The sequence below is a fragment of the Micromys minutus genome (genome assembly GCF_963924665.1).
Source record: "Micromys minutus genome assembly, chromosome: 18".
Classification (NCBI taxonomy): Eukaryota; Metazoa; Chordata; class Mammalia; order Rodentia; family Muridae; genus Micromys; species Micromys minutus.
The window spans coordinates 23,692,111-23,713,476 of NC_137953.1; the positions used below are offsets into that span (position 1 = coordinate 23,692,111).

At 44.3% G+C, this 21,366-nt stretch overlaps 1 protein-coding gene across 2 annotated transcripts in view; it reads right to left on the reverse strand.

Annotated features, from left to right (window-relative positions):
- Positions 1 to 1,388: 1,388 nt before the first annotated feature.
- Positions 1,389 to 21,366, reverse strand: part of VOPP1 (VOPP1 WW domain binding protein) — a 62,885-nt gene continuing 42,907 nt past the window's right edge. For both annotated transcript variants that reach the window (XM_080932624.1, XM_080932625.1), the window contains 2 exons: positions 11,282 to 11,418; positions 1,389 to 3,757 (listed from right to left, as the gene is read on the reverse strand). In XM_080932624.1, the coding sequence (XP_080788750.1) occupies positions 3,567 to 3,757; positions 11,282 to 11,418 (328 nt within the window). In that variant the 3' untranslated portion in view covers positions 1,389 to 3,566. The remainder of the gene's footprint in view (positions 3,758 to 11,281; positions 11,419 to 21,366) is intronic.

Sequence of the window (21,366 nt, forward strand, 5' to 3'; positions counted from 1 at the left end):
GACAAAATAATTCAATGGCATTTTGCTGTTGTTCAGCTTTGAGGAATACTACTTGACTGAAGTATTTAGAAACTGGCATTTTTGCTTTATTTTCATAGATACACATCTACTGTGTCTGTCTGTCTATCTGCAACTGAGTCCTAGTGTGTTACTCAAACCCTGTAGTCTTGGGCTGTGGTGATCCTCAGAGCCTCAGCCTCCCAAAGAACTGAGATTACAACTGTGTACAACCACACAGTTTCTTATTACCACATGCAGCTTCACACATACAAGGTTTAAGGCCATTTCACATCCTTGCATTACTATGAGGCTGGGATTTTAACCTGAATAAGATTTTAACATTAAGTGGGTCATTGTGTGTTTCATCTTATTGATGACTGTAAGTAGTAGAGACCTTTGAAAAACCCATGTACTGCCATGTATCCAGCAGATGTACCTGATGGATGTGCTATTTTGTAATAAGAACTGAATAAAGCCCTTTAATAAAAATCCCAGCCATAGGGTGCAGAGTAGAGAGATGGGAAGACAAGCTTTCCTTAGTTGCTCTTCTGGAATCACTGATCCTTAGATATGTCTTTGAGCAGAAGGGCTGTGATATCCCCAAGCTTCCCCTCCCCATTCCCACAAGATGACAGTGTAATATGTAAATCTGTAAAGTAGAAGATAATACAGAATTAAGGTGTCTCTCAGAATGTCCAATGAAAATAACATGGTCTAGCTATATATAGCACTAAAATAAACACTCTAAATGTCAGTCTACAGAGAATGTGCTGGGCTTCTGAGGCAAGTATTTTAAGAATGGAGAACATAAAACTTTGTTATTTAGTAATTCACCCAAAATGCAGCTTAGCTCTTGTAGCCAAATCATCAGTCATACCCAGGAAGGACCACAGTGCACAGAGCACGATGCTTGCTGTCTTGGGAAGACAGAGCTGCTCTCTGTCTAGTCCAGCCTGTCTTGAACTCCTGCATTCATACAGTCCTTTGGGTCAGGTCCCCAACCAGCTGATATTCCACACCCAGCTCTGGAGTGGGACTTGACAGTGAGGGCCAATAACTGTAGACAAACAGATCCCAATTCCTGCCCCAATACTACCACCCCCTGTGAGGTAAGCAATTCTGCTTCTCCACTAGCTCTGGCCAACCTTTTCCTATTTTGATTTTTTCAAAAAATGTCATTTGATCAAGAGGAACATATATTCCTGGGTAACATTTAACTTCCAGCTATGTAGAAGGGGAGTATAATCTACCCTACCATGCCTCCCATGTAAATTCATGATCCATTGTGCATACTTTCTCATTAGCAACTTCATCTCCATTCCTTCCCCACTCCCCAACCTCTCCCCACCCTCCAAAAAAAAATCACAGCATATGACTAAATTCACTTTTATTTTTTTAAATACATAGGAAACAGGACTCTATCAAAAGAGAACAAAGAAGAAATATGAGCCAGATGTTGTCAAGAAAGAGCATGCACATGTCAGCTTCAGGTCTGTCCCCAAGCACCGGCTCTACAGGAACTCAGCACACATAAGTGGAGCTGCTGGAAGGGGTGAGCCTTACTCACCAAGGAGAAGAAAACAAGAATGCTGGGAAACATCCCCAGAAGTGCAATTTCCACAGGCATCATCAGTATTTATAGCTGAAGGTATTCCAATGTGGGTCCAATGGCAAACAAAATTTATCTTACACAGACATTGGAGTATAAAATTTCTGAGCCCTATCAGTCATTCGGTTTCTCAAAAGGGTTTGCTATCAAAAAGATAAGATTTAGTCACGGACACTGAGTGCCTTGATCAGCTGTTCCCTGAAGCAATCTCAGGGACAGCTCTGACTGTGCTTCTTGATTTTAAAAAGGAACAGAGGAGATTGGAGTTAAAGTCACACGTGTTAGAGGAGAGGAAATGTTTGGACCATGTAGTCGTCTTGATTGTAAACAGCAGACATTGTGCTTTGTTGTTTTATGTAAAACAAGGACCCAGGCATGGAGGGGTACTGGATCCAGTGACAGGAAGCCAGAGACACAAGGGTGCTCAAGGAATGGCAGCAGCATCTGCATCCACAACTGTCTTTAAAGATATCCAATTCCTTTCCTGTAGTTTCCTATGAAACTGTCTACCAGTCCCCAAGCTTTCTGTCCTTAAACTATGTCCACACAGCTAGATTCCTGAACCTCTGCCTCATATAAATACCCCAACAGAGAATGACACCATGCCTTCTGCTCTTGTAGGCAGTAAAGAATACTCAGTGTCCACTCTAGAGACATGTTTGGATGCCCAATTCAACAAGTAACAATTTATCAAATGGCTCTGATTAGTTCGTTTACAATGTCAGTTCCCTTCCTTGCAGCTCCACTCCCCTACTACACATAAATAATCTAGACATCTTAGCTATACTTTCTTGCTCTTAGTACACAAGGTCTCGACCTGGGTTTAAATACACACCAACGTGACTAACTACGCAAGGGAACAGAACTCCTCACAGTTAACAACCCCTGCCACTACTTGGAAATCTATGGTTGAGCTCCGATTCTCACCTGGGAAACAGCATCTCTAACTACGCTTCTTTCTCTACTTTTGATTATGTGGTCTGTGCAACTAAGTAGATTTTCACTGTTCTATCCACAAACATCCCCCCTGCTGAGGCGAGCACATCTCTGCTGGGATCACATACAACCCTAGCTTTTATTCAGCAATGCTGGACTAGCTTTGCTGGGTTTCTTTGGCTGCTCTCTCCCTCTCCAAGGGTCAATGTAACTATCCAGCCTAATGTGTCCCTCAGACAGGGTCCATAAAACTGATCACCAGAACTACCTAAGGAAAGAATGTTGAAGCCCTCTGAGCAGAGACCCCCTAACCAGTTCACATTCTCCACCTGATCGCAAAGGACACGCCCTCGCTTCAATACATGCACTAAACAAAAAGCCAGACCGTGATTCAGAAAATGTAATGTCTCCATTTGGAAAAATTTCCCTAACTTAAAAGCCTTCCCCTCTCTAATGGTATGTCCAACGGAGGCCTGATTCTGACCCTCATGTTTTAGAGGAAGCAATACGCACTTGGGTCTTTCCTATTCCTGCAGAGGAAAGCCTGTTTTCCAAATGTGAGTGGAGATCGAAGAGCATCCACAGCACATCCCCACAGCGTCTATTAGGAGGATGGGCTGGGACAGTGGATCGTGCTTCTTCAAACTTCACTGCCAACTCCTGCATCACATCAGTCTTAGCTCAGCCCAACCGCTTTATCTGCTCTCTAACACAATAGGCTATGCCTTCCTTTCCTCTTAGCCTCTCCCCGAGGATCCACCCATGCCACCTTAGGAAAATCAACCCTCAGGGACTGCTGCCACACTCTCTCAGAGAGCACAGACTACATCAGAAACAGAAGCAACAGAGGAGACACTGTGGATTCAAATGTCCTCCACAAAAAACTTGAAAGAGAGCTGGGCTTGCTTTGAAAATATCAGAGAGGTTTGCCCTTGGACCACCCTATCAGCAAGTATCAGTGAGGATGGGGAGGAATTCGAAAGGGCCTGTCCATCCTCTTTGCCTTCGATGCAGCATCTTGCTACTTGTCCTTTACCACCTGTTCATAGGGAGGTGGGGGCGTGTTGCAGTAGGAGGGAGGGGGTGGGTACGTTGTGCCTCCGTGGGGTGAATTGGGCTGGACCTGGAAAGCCATAGCCATGGTATTGCCAACAGGATTCATCCCGGGTCCTCCAGGGTCGGTGTAATATGGCGGCCCCATTTGTTGTGCTCCTGAAAGACAGATATCCAAACGTTGAGTGCAAAAAAGAAAAACCTACCATCTGGCACATCTCAACGCTTCTAGGCCCTTCTGCCCCCATCAGTCACTGTGTGGTATCTATTAGAAACAGAACACTTTTAGAAACGGTAAATGCCTAAATTTGGTGACAAGCAAGAGAAACAAACATGGCTGTGCTCTCTGGAGAGAACATATCCTATGTGCTAAAATATCCTATCAGTCTTCGGAGTGCAATAAAGAACAGAAGGAGAGAATGGCAGATTATGCTACAGAGAGACACAGACATCTGTCACAAATTCCGAGAAATCAAGGTAGCTCCATTTGATAGAGCTGCCTCTTGACCCACATTCATCATAGTCCTGTTACACTTTGAACACAATTTGCTGGAAAGTCACTGTATCATAAGTCAAGGTCTCCATCCCTGCACCATTTGATTTATTCAGAGCAGCCAAAGGTCTCTGGCAGGTAGGAAACTCCCATAGGCCCAAGTGTGTACACGTGGCAGTTTCCTGAGATGTGTCTGTTTCTCCTGTGGCAGAAGGAAGTGACTATTATATGCATTCTGCTCTTGAGGACCAGAGGAAGAGGAAAGGGGGCCAACTGCCTATGATAGGTGAGCAAAGGGAAGGGTTTTGTCTCTGTACTGGAGATACAGATTGGGCCATGTTTATAATGTCCTCGAAGTAGGGCTACTCAAGTTCACACTGGAGTGCCAGCTCATCAATTTTGTAGGAGTTGCCACGCTGGGTACATGTTAAAATTTTACAAAAATGTTTGACCACGGAGATGCACCTAGAATACTTGAAAAGCAGAATGGATGACAGATGGGCAAGTTATATTCATCCAGAATGCTCTTTAGTGGAGACACTTGACAACCACCACACTTGAACATGCTGGAAAACCTGAGTCTACTGTTGGTTAGTAGCTGAAGGCTTCCACCAGACAGACAACAAGATAGGGACAGCGTAGCCAGGGACAGAAGTTCTCGGAGGAGGCGCACAGTTCAGACCTCTCCACAGTTCTGTGAATTTAGCTGCAAGCTCTAGTGCCAAGGCTCTGACGGAGTCAGCTGCTCAGACTCCCACGAAGGTCAACCGAAAGCAGACGGAACCAGTTTTGATTGAGGCAGAGATGCATACTCAGTAAAGTAAAAGCAGATGTCACTGCAGGTAGGAAACCCTTGGAGACAAGACTGGCAAGCTAGGGGGGTGGCTCCAGTCTTAAGAGAGAACACGTCAAAGACCTGCTCCTGTGTGTGTACATGATTCCATGGAAATCAAAAGCAACTCAGCAGTACAGTCAACCGCATCACAAACGATATGGATGGGAACCAAAGCTCCCAAGAAAACCCATACATCCACTCTACAGGACAAATCTGGGGGGGGGGGGACTACAAATACAGATTGAAACTGGGGACAAAAATAAATGGCCAGGGAGGTAAATAAAGCACAGAGAAACGCTGGTCAAAGACTTCTGGGTGCATGGAGGTGTTGATGCAAAAACCAAACCAACCCAAACAAAACAAAACAAAACAAAAAAAAAAAAAACAAAAACAACAACAACAACAACAACAACAACAAAAACCCAGGACTATCATCTCAAAAGGAGCAAGAGAGAGTTTATCTTGGAGCCTAATCTGAGTGACCATGGCCAGGAAACATGCAAACGGGACAATGGTTCATCCTAAATCTCACAGACTTCAGGCCTTCCATATCCCAACCAGCATCTTCTTTTTTTTTTTTTTTTTTTTAATTTATTCTCAGAAGGTTTACTGAACTCTTCTTACTTGTCATCTGTTGTATATTCCCAATAAACCCCAGATTTTCAATTAAAACCGTGTGGTGGAACAGTTTCCCAAGGAGCTTTACCCGTGAACATCAGCCTCCACAGCTACTTTACCTTGTACCTCGCAATTGGCTCAAAGTCCCGCTCAGCGCATGGGATGATCCAGAACTACCATGCTAGATCATTCTTCCCAGGGCCAATCAGCAGCACCTTCTCAGTGTTCCTTCACCAGTGATCCCAGACGTGGATTCCAATCCAAACAGCACTGAAAACTCCTTCTTAGACGAGACTAGACTAGACTAGACCAGACTAGAAACTGCTACCATGTCCCGCCAAGGGAATGGATTTTCATTCTCTATCATCTTCCGCCTTTCCTTTCCTTCTTCGTTAGCAAATATGACTTAAAGATGAGTTGTGCATCCCTGAGATTGCTGGGGTGGGAGGATCTAAAGTCTCAAGATAGCCTGGACCATACACTGAGTTTAAAGGTCAGCCTGGGCTACACTGTAAATTCTGTCTCTAAAAGTCAAAGGCTGAGACCTTTACTCAGTGAGAGGATAGTGTTTCTCAAACATGCGGGACATAAATATAGTTCACTAAAATCCAGTTTCTGTCCTATCGATGACCGATGGAGTCCCACAGCAAATGCACAAAATCTGCATGCGCCTCATCACTGACTAGGCACATATCCTCTGTGTGCCGCCACGCCACGCTCAACCAAGTTTACGTTCTTAGAAAAGGAATTTGGGACAAACAGCACTACGGACCTAAATCCTTGTCCCCCGCAACAGGGATCCGTTAACTCCAATGGGGTCTGCAACACGGGTGGGTGTAGAATGAAATAAGGGCACTGTGTTTCTGAATGCCTGAGGTACCACCAGGGCATGGCTGGGATAGTGTCAAATCTCCCCTAGCTCACTCTGCCTCTTAGCCACATGAAAACAACTCAGAAGATGGAGGACACTCAGTGGTTCTTGGCATCCTCCCACTGACAGATGGACCAATGGTCTTTGATGTTTTCACAAGCACTTAAAAAAAAAAAAAACAAAACTTGGTGTCCCCCCCGATGTAGGCTCTTACACCCACTGTGATTAAAGTTCCTATTTAAAATTGTGAAGCCCACAAGTCTCTATGGACATTTTAAGGAGTCTGATGAGGCGTCACCGCCACACAATCTCACCCACCAATCTTGTCTGCAACCCCTTCCCCAGCTCAGCTTCAGTATATGTGCCTGCCTCATCATCTTTATTATGAAGACCAAATGAAGTTGTCAAGTCACTTGGTTTACAAGCACCTCAACTTTGTCTCTATTATGGTTAGTAGCTATCTTAACCAGGGTCACTATTGCTGTGATGAAACACCTTGAGCAAAGCAACTTGGGGAGGAAAAGGTTTGTTCAGCTTATGCTTCCATATCACAGTTCAGCACCAAAGGCAGTCAGGACAGGAACTTAAGCAGAGCAGGAACCTGGAGGCAGGAGCTGATGCAGAGGAATGATGCTTACTGGTGTGTTGCTCACAGCTTGCTTAGCCTGCTTTTTTTTTTTTTTACTTTAACTGCCTTTATTTTATGCTGAATTTATTCCCGTGTCATGAGCTTTTGCTTCTTCAGTTTCTTCTGGGATATCTTTTTCTTCTTTGGAACAATCTGTCCCTTCTCAGTGAGGATCATCTCAATGTGGCAGGGGGAGCCCATGTATGGTTAATTCAGCCATGAGCTCTGTAGGTTCGCCGGCGCATCTTAGGTGCCTTGTTCTCCTGGATGTGTTCAATGACTAGAGAATCTACATCTAAACCCTTAAGTTCAGCATCACTGTCTGCATTCTTAAGCATATGCAGCAAAAACTCAGCACTCGTTTTTGAACAACATCCCTGTGTCCAGCCCCACTGTTTGGCCTGGGCGCACCTACCAATGCCACCATTATAACGCCAGAATGGCACACATTGCTTCTTTAAAGTAACATCCTTCAGATACTTGGTGGCTTTACGGATATGCACACCCTTGATGGCCTGGAAAGTTTCCCTTAGTTCTTAAAATGAACATGAAGGTTTGAACCTCTGGATTTGTATGATCTTGTGGGGTTTTCTGGGTCAAAGAGTAGCGAACCATCTTTACAGGTCACCTCTGGCCACTTACAGGAAGAGTTCAGCCTGCTTTCTTACAGAATTCAGGACCACAAACTGAGGGATAGCACAATGACCAATGGGCTGGTGCCTCACCAGTCAATCATTAATTAGGAAAATGCCCTACTAGTTTGCCTACAGACAGGTCTCATGGAGCAGGTTCTCAAGGGAAGCTCTCACGCCTCTGATGACGCTAGCTTGTGTCAAGCTGATATAAAACTAGCCAGTACAGTAACTATATATAATCATCTTTGGCACATAGAACCTGTTATAGGCAGCCAAATCTGCAAATGTTCAAGTTTTTTTTTTTTAATATCAAATAGCACAGTGTATAACCACAAACATCTTTCTATATATATTAAGTAAACTCTAGATTCTTCAAGATTTTAGAGAAATGTATGTATTACACAAATGTCTGTTAATACTATATTGTTTATAAAGTAATGTTAAGAAAAGAATCTATGGAATACACAGAACAGATACAACATTTCTTCATATACTTCTGCTTGGTTAAATCTGCAGATATGTAAGATGGCCAGGTTATTTATGTAAATGCTTTGGACTACATCTCTAGGGTGTAAGCCATGAAATGTGCGTGGTGGGGGGAGGCTGGAGGCACTCAATATGCATACTTAGTATGGACGAGTGGAGCCGAGATGGTTGTTAATCTTCTCTCCACAGAATTAAGGTTGGCATGTCAACCCTAACCCAACAGTGAGAGGACTCTAGATAATCAGGTCTCTGTCCCCAAAGCTGGATGCAGAACACCGGGTTGTAGTTTTAGCTCCAACTACCTGTTCCTTTTCTTTTCCTTAGAGGCTAGAGAGGGGCCGAGTGAGACTATTAACTATGAAAACAGGCAGCAAATGTTTCTCAGAAACATCATGGGTCTGAAATAAAATCTGAAAAGATCTTCTGATTTACTGGGTATAGCTGAAATGAGACCGAAGTTCCCCTGACAGGGTTCACTGCCCTCATAAAGGGAAATTCGAGCAACCATAATGCGCTCTCCCCTGGTGATAGTCGGATACTACAGGGTCCTCAAGGTGAGCTGCACATACAGAGGTGTGGCTGTCGCTTTATAACCTGCTCACCATATTGGCGCTAGTTTGGATGACTACGGGAGCATCAGTTCTGGCACTGGGCCAGCTCTGCACATGAAGCACATCTGTCCTAGCACATCTGTCCTGCGTGCACTTTCTCTGTCCAAGAGTGACGGATCCAGAGGAAAGCCACGGGTTTGTGGTTTTAACATGAAGCTATTTAATGTTTCAAATGAAAATTTGTATTTTATGTTCCACCAGAGCACAAACTTCGGAGTTAAGGGAATAAGATCCATCTGTGAATACAAAACGATGCCAAACTTCAGTGAAAGTTGAAGGTGTGGCTCCCGGGGCACTGGTATGGGAAATGCACATTCACATCTTTCTTGGTGATAATCTTAAAAAATTAAAGGAAAATCGTTTGGAAAGGAAAACTGCCAAGTGTTAGGTAGAAGAAACCGTGGAAGAACAATTCTCTCTGCATCTTGAACATGTCACCAGAAAAGCAGGACAGGCAACACTGCCTCTTTATATTCAACCCTCCCATTCCTCAATTCCATTTTAAACATGCTAGACAAATTAAATACTGTGCTTCTTTATTGTATGCAACCTGGTGGGTCTGAAGATACACTCCATGAAATCACTATGACCTGTACTATAATGTATCCTATAGACCTATGTTACCTAACTTTCTATTAGTATTTGTATAAACAATAAGAATACACACATCCTAGTCTCTAAGTGAAATTTTTTTCCAAGTAAATCTTTAACTACAGTTTTGTTCATCACAGACCATAAGATGCAGAATAGACTTATAAGGACTTGTTGTGTATTATAGCAATGTTGCAAAAGGAAAAAATTGTCCCTCCAAGTCTAGTCCTGCAATGTGCCTGGGAGCACAGCAGTGTGAATGCAATCAACATACTGGCCCTCAGATTCACTTAACATAATCTCTTCAGTCCAGAACCAGGATGAGCAGTGCCTGCCTACTCTCCATGTTCAGAAGGCTCCTTAAGGAAAGGGAACTCAGAAACACTGTCAAAACCACAATACCAGCTTGTGTTTTGAGGGGAGGCAATACCACCTGCTACAATCTGTGGGAGATTTCTACAGTTAAGGAAAAACTGTCTTGGAAGAACTATGAAATAGCTAGTCCTCTTTGATATTAAAGCATTGCTTCAGGTAATATGTTCTACCAGGCCAATGGTAACTTCTATGAAGGTGTTTCCTGCTGCTCTTCAATTAATTACTATTAATGAACATGCATGTGAACATTCTTGTATACTTCTTAATATATGATTTGAATTTATGTTTGAACTTCTAGTGAAGTTTTGTATAAAAGGGATGCTTGGGAAAACCATGTGATCTATTCCTAGAAAAGGTACAAAAGACTAGGAAAGGTTACATTGGCAAGCATAGCATTGGGAGTGAGGGCATTATCATTGCCACATCAGAGCAGGAGACAGCAAGCTTAGGAGGAGAATGCAGAGCAGAGTAATTTCAAAACTATCGGGCAACTTAACACGTTAAGAGAGCAGTGTGCAGAATGCAGAGGGAAAGGGGAAAAAGAAGAAGCTGCAGAGAGCAGAAGGAGCAGGCAGGCTTCTCCTCACCGTGGGAAAGAACAGGTCTTTTCTTCATAGCAAGGCAAGCTTAGTCTTACTAAAGAGGACAAAGCTCTCTTCTTACAGACTCAGGTTTAATTCATTTAGCAATAAGAGTATAGAAGCTTTTTCTTTCTCTATGAAATAAAAATTTGAACTCAGTTTTTCTTTTCATCCAGAATGAATGAGTTCCTTCTGCACTGGTGTTTGGTCTTTTGCTCCATAAACATATGTACATATGGGTGTGCGTGTATGTCTATTAGATATATAATTATAAGTGTGTAAGGTGAGCCCAACTGGTTTGAACAGAAATGTGTGGATGTGTGTGTATGAATGTGTACATGAATTTATGTGAGTTTATTCACATTTGGTTGTGTAAGAGTTTTTTATTCTGTGAGCATGACTCTCTTCTCTTGGTCTAATAGAAGTTTATTGCTCCAAACCTCCCCCAAGCCTGACAAATGAGAGGCTTCTAGACAAGAGGGAAAAGGCGGTAGCAATTAATCCTTTACTTAATCCCTCGCTGCTCTTTTCTGATAAAGCACCAAACCTCTGAGGCGGAGACATGGCCTCAGAGAGACTCAGGCAGGTCAGCTACAGCAGCGATAGGGAACTTAGACTTTTAGATAGGTACACGTTTTATTATTAAACCGCAACCCTAAATATCTCTGAAGACCAAGTTTTGTCCCCGCCAACACTCTTTCCCCCTCTGCTACTTAAAGAGAGAACCAAGAAGAAAGACGAACAGCCAGAGCTGGCCCACAGCAGGTACAGCAGTCACAAAATAAGGACACAAGACGACACACAATGCTACCATCAGGCACAAATAGTAAAGCTGCTCATCAGAACTTAAATGATCAAATAGCCAGATTTATCTCTTCTAGCACACTCTGGGGCATAATAAATGTCTGACAAGGGCACACAGATTATAAGGAGGACAGATGAGGATGAGGCTGGCTGACCTGGAGCAGGATTTGGTGGCTGCCTGGTGTAGGATACGTTGAACGTGGGCTCCTCAATGAGAGGCGTTGGATACATGCGCCGGCGGATGAAGAAACCGGCTCCACAGCAGAACAGCACACCCATCATCAGCAGGAACCTGCAAAGAACAGAGACGTGAAGCCGGAGTTCAAGTCAGAGGCTGAGGCCAGGCCAGAGAACTGTGACAAGAACGCCCGTGGACTCTCTACCCCTCCCCAAAGGCAAAGCACAGAGATGCCGCAAGCTGTGAGAAGCCTCCAGCAAGGAGGACATGGAACTAGCCACGGGTGTCTCTGGATTGTTTCACCTTGGGGCACTTCTCTTGTGGTCGACACCAGTGAGAGACTCACCATGCTAAGCTCTGAGGTTTCCCCAGAGTAGAAGCTACTAACACCGAGAGGCTTGAAAAAATAAAAATAAAAAGTCTGTATCACAGTGACTATTGATGTAGAAAACAAAGTTTTTAGGGGCTCTGAGACTTTCCCAAAACACCCATTATTGAGAAAGTAAAAAAGGACAGAATTTATTGGCTGACAGTCACAAGGTCTCATATAAAAGTCCAAATATATGTCATCATCAGCCTAAACCCCTCAAAGTTTTTGAGAATGTATAAACAGGGTTCTGAAAATGTAAAAACAAAGTTTTAATGGACAGGTCAGGCTATGCTGACTAAGCTGAGTTAAGACAAAACAAAAATGACTGCTTTAGAAAAAAAGACCCTCTACCCCTCCTGGTGATAAATTCTGAGATAAACCACCAGGAGTCAGCTTGACCCTGCCCGACCACCCAGTTCCGCCCCAGCTTGGGGACTTTCCAAGCTGGTCCCTTCCCCAAGGCCAAGTGCAGGTCTAGATGAGGAAATGACTTAGCCAAGAACAGTCCCTTGAGCGGGGCTGGCCAATGCCTGACCCTTTGTCCTAAGACCCACCAATGAGAGTAAGCCGGCTACCTTGTTGCTGAAGTCTGTCCCCTGTAAAGAATAAAAGAGGTGTGCTTTTTGAGTTCCAGGTTGACTCTCCCTGCGAGGATGAGCAACCCCATACATATGGAATTAAACCTCTTGTTATTACAGCGATCTGTCGTCTAATTTTGTTCTGTGGGTCGCGCTCCTGAGCTAAGACTCCTCGGGGTCTTACAACAACACTATAGGTGATCGGTTTCAAAGGATTGGTGACCGTTTGGTTTAACAACATTTTAGTTTAATCAAAGACGCTGCCAAATACAGTCTCTGTTATTGTTACATTTCCAATCCTTCACTTCAAAATCACATAAATGTACATTTATCTTTCCTAACACCTTTCTATGCTATAAAGTGGACATTTAATAATTTAAAATGGCATCTATTTAATTACTAGGGAAATAAAGGATGATAGAGGAACTCAGAAAAATAGAAGAACACTAAGAAAACTCCAGGCTGATTACTCTCCACATCTTGATCCTAATGTCTAACAGGCAAAGGAAGTTTGTGCTTTACAGATAAGACACTGGTCTAAACCACCAAAGATTCTCACTGACTAGTAAGTAGATCATCAGTAAACAGCAATTTCAGGCAAAACTGATAAATTCTTACCCATGGAACTTTCTAGAACTCCACACAACATGCTCATATTCTGAGTCTTGCACACAGCAGGGTTGGTCATGGCTAATGACATCAGATAATTTATTAAATAAAGTTGAAGACAAGAGTATGTGATGGACCTTTGAGAATAGTAATATGACTGAGGACAAGGCCATGAGTCAGTAAATAGGGACTTAGCAGATAACCTTGGAATACTGAGCAGGACCTTAAAACAGACACCGGCAGAGATGACTCTGGGAAAGGCTGAAATTATAGTCTTTGTGTTCTTTCAATTTATTATTTATTTGACAAGTAACTATTCAGCACCTTTGATGTCCACAGCCCCATAGGGGAAGGGGTAAAGTAGGTATGTTTGTTGGTTTTTGCCAATTTGACACAAACCCAGACATATTTTTAGAAAAGGGGATATTAACTGAGAAAATGTGTCTATTAGAGTCTCTGTAGGCAGGTCTGTGGGGCAATTCCTTGATTGCCTGATTTTGGAGGAACAAGTGAGCCATGGGCAGTACCAACCTGGGGCAGTTAGACCAGGGCTGCAGTACCAAACCGGGGCAGTTAGACCAGGGCTGCAGTACCAACCTGGGGCAGTTAGACCAGGGCTGCAGTACCAACCCGGGGCAGTTAGACCAGGGCTGCAGTACCAACCCGGGGCAGTTAGACCAGGGCTGCAGTACCAACCCGGGGCAGTTAGACCGAGGCTCCATAACAAAACAGGCCGAGAAAGCCATGAGGAGTGAGCCATTAAGCAGTTTCCCTTCATGGCTTCTGCTTCAGGTCCTGCCCTGACTTCCTTCAGTGATGGAGTATTGCCCGAGAGTCGTAAGATGAAATGACTTCCTTCAGTGATGGAGTATGGCCAGAGTGAAATGACTTCCTTCAGTGATGGAGTATGGCCCGAGAGTTGTAAGATGAAACAAATCTCTTCCTTCCTCCCCTTGCTGCTTTTAGTCATGATGTTTTATCACAGTAGAAACCCTAAGACAGCAGATGAGTCCCTTCCCCATGCCTCAGAGAACTTCAACTTTAATAGAAGAGGGGGAAACTGATGGCAAATGTATACAAGTCTTTATTTATAACACGTGATAAGAAAATAGACCTGTGTAATATATTATCTGTATCAAAATTCATCATTTGACTTTAAGTGTATAAGTCAGTGCACTGGGCGGTTTACACAAAGATATCTACTGTACATAAGAATAGACAAATACGTTGAGTGGTGATAGCAATCTCAGCACTTGGGAGGCAAAGGCAAATGGATCTCTGAGTTTGAGGCCAACCTGATCTGCAGAGTCGCAGCATTACACAGAGAAACCCTGTCTCAAAAAGCAGCCCCCCCCAAAAAAACCAATATTTTCTTTCAGCCATATTTGAGCTAGGTTCTAAAAGATGGGAAGAGGAAGAGCAGGAAGTCTTGTGAGAAGAAAGACATAGGTGAAGAGACCAAAAGCAGGACAAGCTCAGTGAAGACACGACAGAGAGGGCGCTGCCTGGACTCAGGAATCTGGTTCAGAGGTCTGGAGACGTCAAGAAACTCATCAGCAAGAATGCTGGAGTCACAAAAGGGGTCTCTCTGTCTCTCTCAGTCTCTGTGTGTGTGTGTGTGTGTGTGTGAGTCTGTGTGTGTATGTGTCTGCCTGTCTGTGTCTGTCTTTCCCCCACTCTCCCTTTCCCCTTCCACTCTTTGCCCATCTTTACAAGTACAGCCCTACATCCTCAGCCCTTTGTACTTTTGTTACTTTCAGGTAGCATCTCATTAGCTTCCTCAAACTGGCATGAATGCACTCTATAGTCCAGGCAGGTTTTGAGCAAGGAACTCTCCTGCCTTAGCCTCCTTGGCAGCTGAGATTACAGGTCAGTGCCACCAGCCCAGCTGGACCTGCCTTTAAGGCTGATTATCTTACCTTCAGTGTCAAGTTCCACAATACATATCTGTGAGCATTTGTGGAAAGTGCAGCGTGGTTGAATATGCACAGATTTACCTTCTCAGCTGATACTGCTGTTCACTCTAACAGCCCTGGCTCTCTGGTCTTCACCATGAGAAAAGGCCAAGATGCTGCCTACCCTGCCAACTGGAACTGTTATCTCCTGGATGAAAACCGACACTGTACCTCACACTTCAGAAGCAAGGAGTGGACAGAGTCGCTTGGCAGGAGACCATTGTGTGGCTTTGGTATCACACAGTAACAGATCTGTTCCTTAATGAAAAATTAGCCTCAGGACTTATTCCTAAAAGGGGAGCTGACAAAGGCCAAGAAAATAAACTTCATGCTGCATGGGCGAGAGTTGTGGCAATTAACAGGAAAGTCATTTTTAAAGGATTCCACCCCATGTGCAGTTTGCCCATCGTAGTCTCTTCTGTTGTACAGGAAGTTCCCAAGGTCTGACTGGGAGGACTTGCTTTCATTTTCTAAAGTCAGAAGTAATCCTGCTTCTTTATTTTAGTCTGTCTTCTGAGTTCCTCTTTTAATGGGGCAGATCTACATTCTTCAATGTCCTGGTGACTGGCAGCAATGACACAAGACCCTGTGGCCTAGATGCATTCTGGGAGAGGCATGGGGACCTCCAGCGGCATTCTCATCCAGATCCTTGCCTGCCTTTTCCATTTGGCAGCATGTGTTAATGAAGGGTGCAAGCAGTCACGGTTCTGAAATGTGAAAATTGAATTTAAACCTTCCCCAACCGCGTGGCTCTGTCTGGCCTCAGTGAGAGAGGATTCTCCTAACCCTGCAGAGACTTGATGCCCCACTGTGGAGGGACACCCTTTCTGAACAGAAGGGAAGGGGAGGATGGAATTCTCTCTCTGTCTCTGTCTCTGTCTCTGTCTCTGTCTCTCTCTCTCTCTCTCTCTCTCTCTCTGTGTGTGTGTGTGTGTAGCATGGGAGACCACATTTAAACTGAAAATAAAAATAAAAACAAACAAAAAACCCCCGGCTTAAGATTTGACAGGTGGCAGGGCCTCCTAAACGCATTCTTTTCCAAACCACAGTACTAGAGCCTGGCACAGAGACTTTAACCAGCGACTGATGGGAACAGATACAAAGACTCACTGCCAAAGACTAGGTGGTGCCAGAGGAACCCCACAGTAGAGGGGGAGAAAGGATTATAGGAGCCAGAGGAATCAAGGACACCACGAGAACAAGGCCCACCCAATCAACAAAGCAGGGTAGGACTCACAGAGACCAAACTGACAAACAGGGTGTGCCTTGTCTTTGTGGGACTCCCAACAGTGGGCGCAGAGCCTGTCTCTGACTCTTTTCCTCCTACTGGGTTTCCTTGTGCAGCCTTAACATGAGGGGAGTGCCTAGTCTTACTGTAACTAGTTATGACACGCTTGCTTGATATCCCTGAGAGGCCTGCTCTTATCTGGAAGGAAACAGAAGGGGTGTAGGCCCCGGGAGAGAGGAGATGTTGGGGCAGGGACTGGGCAGAGGGGAGGGAGGGAAACTGCAGTTGGGATGTAATTTATAAGAGAAGAATAAGGAAATTAATTAATTAGAGGAGGAGGAAGAGGACGAAATGTACCACTGACTTTTCTCTTAACTCAGCCCCAGACCTCTTCTCCATGAAATGATTAATTACTTCATTGTTCTGGGAACAACTTTACTTGAAAGAGCTATTCAAAAACTTTGAAGCTTTTCCCCAAATTAAAGGCATCAGAAGTTTTGTGCAGGCCTGACAGATGGACTCAGCAGTTAAGAGCACCGACTACTACTCTTCCAGAGGACCCAGGCTCAACTTCCAGCACCTACGTAGCAGCCCACAACTGTCCCCAGGATCTGACATTCTCACACAGACACACCAATGCATATACAATGAAAATAATTAAAAACTGTTTTGTGCACTGTCTACCCTATATTCCCATACAATGACCGGCTTGTTACTGAAGAGTTAATCCTCTAAGCCTCAGGTAAACTGAGAAGCTGCAGATGGTGAGGCTGATTCGATTGATGATTGATAACACTGGTGTCCTGTTGGGATCCAGGAAGCCCTTGAAAGGAGATCAATATAGACACACCTGCAGGTATCTCCACTCCGAGGCTGCAGGGGAACTCACCTGATCACGTAATCAACATCTCTAAAGTCCCAGTTTCTTGCCCCAGACCTGCCATAGGCCCCTGAGCCATGAGCACAGTCTCTACTCATGCAGAATGCCTGGTACCCTTCAGTCGTTCTGATTCAAAGACCAGTTCTGCTTCCAGAGATGCCCGTGTGTTCATTCTGCATCCGTGCCCTGTCCATCAACCTCAATCTAGTAGTTACAATCCACTGAAAGCTGTCCTGTTCAGGGATGTGGCTCCCATAGACGCCTTTCTGCAGAAGCCCTTTGGAGTCCATTTCTGGGCATCCTTCAGTTGAACTTGTGTCATCATTGAAACTCTAAGAACCTGGACAACTCCTTTGGCAGCTGGCGCTCTGGCCTTGTAAGAGCAAGGCTGTGGGACTCACAAACAGTCCGTGTGAGATACTGCCAAATCACCATATGCCACTTCACTGTTACACCACCATGAGCAGGTGCCCTGTCCAGAAATCAAAAGCACTTAGAGCTCTGTAAGATGTCTTTCTCATCTATTAGCACCCAATTCTGTCAAGTTTGACCATTTCCAGAGACATTCCTATAACCCTAACATACTGCATATAATGCTCCAGACCAACCCAGTATACCCATGACTCCTCCTAGGCTTAGGGTTTATCCATTGTAGTCCTGCCTCCTTCCAGCAGGCCCCAGAGGGAAGATTCTTAAGTGTATCCCTGTATCCAAGCCATACTCGGAAGTACTGTTTGCTGTGTTTCCCCTTTGTTTTGAAATAAACAAGTTCTTACTTCCGGAAGTTTGGGCAGAAAAGTTCATCTACTCTTAGAGAGTTTTGCTTATCTTATTTTAAGTTGATGTACTCCCAGGACACAGCGCAGGGTTCATAAAGACAACCTCTTTCAATTATACCCATCTTCAGATCCCACTGCTCCCTGTTCTGTCCTTCCCTCCCTATCCCACTGGCCTCTTTCCTGGAATCTCCCTTCTCCTTCTATATGCATACAGAAATGGTTTTCTGTGTCCATAAGTACTTCTAGGAAACAGCCTTTGAAACTGCTTGCACTCCGAGGACAGCACTCTGACGGCTGAGCCCTCTGGAACGTACACCGGGGCCTCTTACGTTCTGTCGTGCTAACTTTCCTTTTTTTCTTAAACTAGTATTGATGTGTCATCATCCACTTCGCAGTACGCTTGTTTTTCAACAATCCTCAGCTCATTTATGCTCCACAGCTTTTAGCAGTCGATGCATGGGTGTTGTGAAGTAGGTTAAGAAAGGTCAGGTTGTCTCGTGGGAGCCACACTGTCTGTAAACAAACGTCTTCTCACTTCTCTTGATAAAGTACTTTACAACATCAAAATGACCCACATTCCCTGGCGAGAAAGGGTCCTGGTACATAAAAACGGTTTAATTTCTCCAGAGCAGTGGTTCTTAACCTGTGGGTCATGACATCTTTGGTTGCACAAACCTCTCACAGGGTCACATACCAGATACCCTGCTTATCTGATATTTATATTAGGATTCCCAACAGTAGAAAATTAGTTATGAAGTAGCAACAAACATAATGATTGGGGCGGGAAACCACAACATGAGGAACAGGAGGAGATCTGGTTTGGGCTTGAGTTTTATTCTGGATGAAGGACCAGCCAACTGTATAAATGACTGAATGCACATTGGACAAGCTCTTCTGAGAGTTATTTTGTTAATTTGCTACTGGTGTTTCTGTCTTGCTTTGTCCCCTCTCTGTTGGTTCTGAGAGAGAGTTGGACTCCTTCCCTGCGCTCATTTTGGCTTAGTGATGGCTTCTCTTGCTTTGCTGATTTACCACATTCACGCTTTCAGTACTCTGCAGCTTGGCTGCCCTGAGCACACTACGCTCTTGCTCTCCCAGTCACAGCCCCTCAGCAGAGCCACTGTCATGTCTTCTGCGTGTTCTGTCATCTTAGGCTTCCCCGTTACCACATTTCCTCCAGGGTGAAAAATTTCCAGTCACACACAATCTGACTTGGAACCTTTCTTACTCCTTTGACTCAGGATCTGTGACAGGTCTTACGTGGAGTCAAGACGTCTTTTTCTCAATGTTCTGTCTGAGCCCGAACTACTTCAACAAGCCATGTAAACTTTGTGAAGACCACCCAATGGACGATTTCACCCCTCAGTGTACACTGAAGGAGCGTGTGTGTGTGTGTGTGTGTGTGTGTGTGTGTGTGTGTACTGTGGCACTTCACTCTCAAAGGACAGCTGCACACTTCTGTCAAGTCGACCGGCCCTCTATCAAATAGGATTGTCATCAAACCTCACAAGAGGTTTTTGGCCGGTGCTGCTGGCTGGCACAGATGCTGTAAGACTTTGAGGAATCCTTCCTATGCCCTGACTAGTCCCCAGTACTCCACTGGTTCATATGCCCTGGACAATTCTCACCATTGCCTTGTGCCTGAAATTAAAGGCATAGCTTGGTCTATGGCCAGTGAAGGTGTTCAGGGGCTAGAGGGGTCTTTCCAGGTGTTCCTCCAGAGAATACACCTTCCAAATTTACAACAATTTTGAACCACTAGTTTTAGAAAAACACCAGGCTATTCTACGTGGCTTTTGTCCCTAACTCTGTTTATGATATTTGCAAACAAAGACTCTAGAAACTAGAAGGTTTTGTCGGGATAAATACCTCTCAGCTTACTGGGGTGGCTCAAGAAAGCTTCAGTAACTGAGACACTGGAAAAACAAAAATCGAAAACTTGGGATGAATGGGAAAGTCAGCACTGGCAAGGGACCAAACGAACATCTAAACTGTCCCAAATCTAAGAAGCATTGACCCTCCCTCTACAGACTCACACAAACTGGTTAAGGATTTGGGTTAATCCGTGCTTATCACTGTACTGGCTGGTTTTGTGTGTCAACTTGACACAAGCTGGAGTTATCACAGAGAAAGGAGCCTCAGTTGAGGAAATACCTCCATGAGATCCAGCTGTAAGGCATTTTCTCAACTAGTGATCAAGAGGGGAGGGCCCAGCCCACTGTGGGCAGTGCCATCCCTGGGCTGGTAGACCTGGGTTCTATAAGAAAGCAGGCTGAGCAAGCCAGGGGAAGTAAACCTGTAAGCAACATCCCTCCATGGCCTCTGCATCAGCTCCTGCTTCCTGACCTGCTTGAGTTCCAGTCCTGACTTCCTCTGGTGATGAACAGCAATATGGAAGTGTAAGCTGAACAAACCCTTTCCTCCCCAGCTTGCTTCTTGGTCTTGATGTTTGTGCAGGAATAGAACCTCTGATTAGGACAATCACAGAAAGCAGACATGCATGACAAGTAGCTGAGAGGTTTATATCCTGATTCACAGGCAGAGAAATACTGGGCCTGGCCCGGGCTTTTGGCAATCTCATAGCCTACCTCTACTTTCTCCAACAAGGTAACACCTCCTAATCCTGTCCAAACAGTTTCCACCAATTGGGAACCAACCATTTAAATATTTTAGCTTATGGGAGCCATCCTCATCAAAACTATCACAAAAACCCTTTCTAAAACCTCTCAATAAACCACAGATGGGCTTCTTAAATGTTAATATTCTTTTAAGAAAGGAGGAGATAGTAAAGGTCATTAGATTCTCATCTGAGTATTTGCTCACTCCTCCCAACTGGTTGTAACTGCATGAGATCTCAAGATTTTCTGGAGAAAAACAAACAAACAAACAAACAAAAACCCCAAAATAGGAAAGATGCCCATCTGTGCAGCAACAAACACTGTATACAGGTGTGTGTGGATTCTATAAAAATCTCAATAAAAGTAGATATTGTCTAATGCTCCCCCTTAGAAAAACTCTCTATAACAAATGTTAAGTATATTTGTTACTATTATATCTCCTAGTGTTTAATTTTTTTTAATCAGAAAGCTTTATCAAGGTTAAGGGGGCTAATTGTAATTTCAGATGTTTAGCTATTTTGAACACTTGCTCTTTTCTTAATTCTTACTTATAGTTTTTTTTCCCTCCCATTCAAAGTCAGGTGTATCTTCAAAGCTCTGGCTGAAATGTAAGCATTTTTCCTCTCAGGAGCTGTAAGACCATTGGAGGGCAGGGGTGGGGAATGGGAGACAGTTAAACAAACTGTAAAATTCTACTTGGAAAAGTTACTTAAAATGTACAATGCTATCCCGGGCATATGAAATGCCTCTTAGCTAGAGAGCACAGCATAGTTCCAGAGACTTCCGGGAGGTCTCTCTGCAAACTAAGACTTGCAGGAGGCTGCTTTCTAAGTGACAGTCTGCCTCCCCCTTTTCTCTCCGGGTGTGATCTGATAGATGCTGTATGTTCTCTAGAGCTCTGTGAGGAGCTTGGGGAGATGTAAGGATGCCGGTAATGATACAGTGTGACTGTCTTGAAAGCTAGGATGCAGTAGACACAGATGTGGATAGAGTTTTAGGCAGCAGACACTGTCATAAATCCCAGCCTGCTGACTCTGACTCCTCA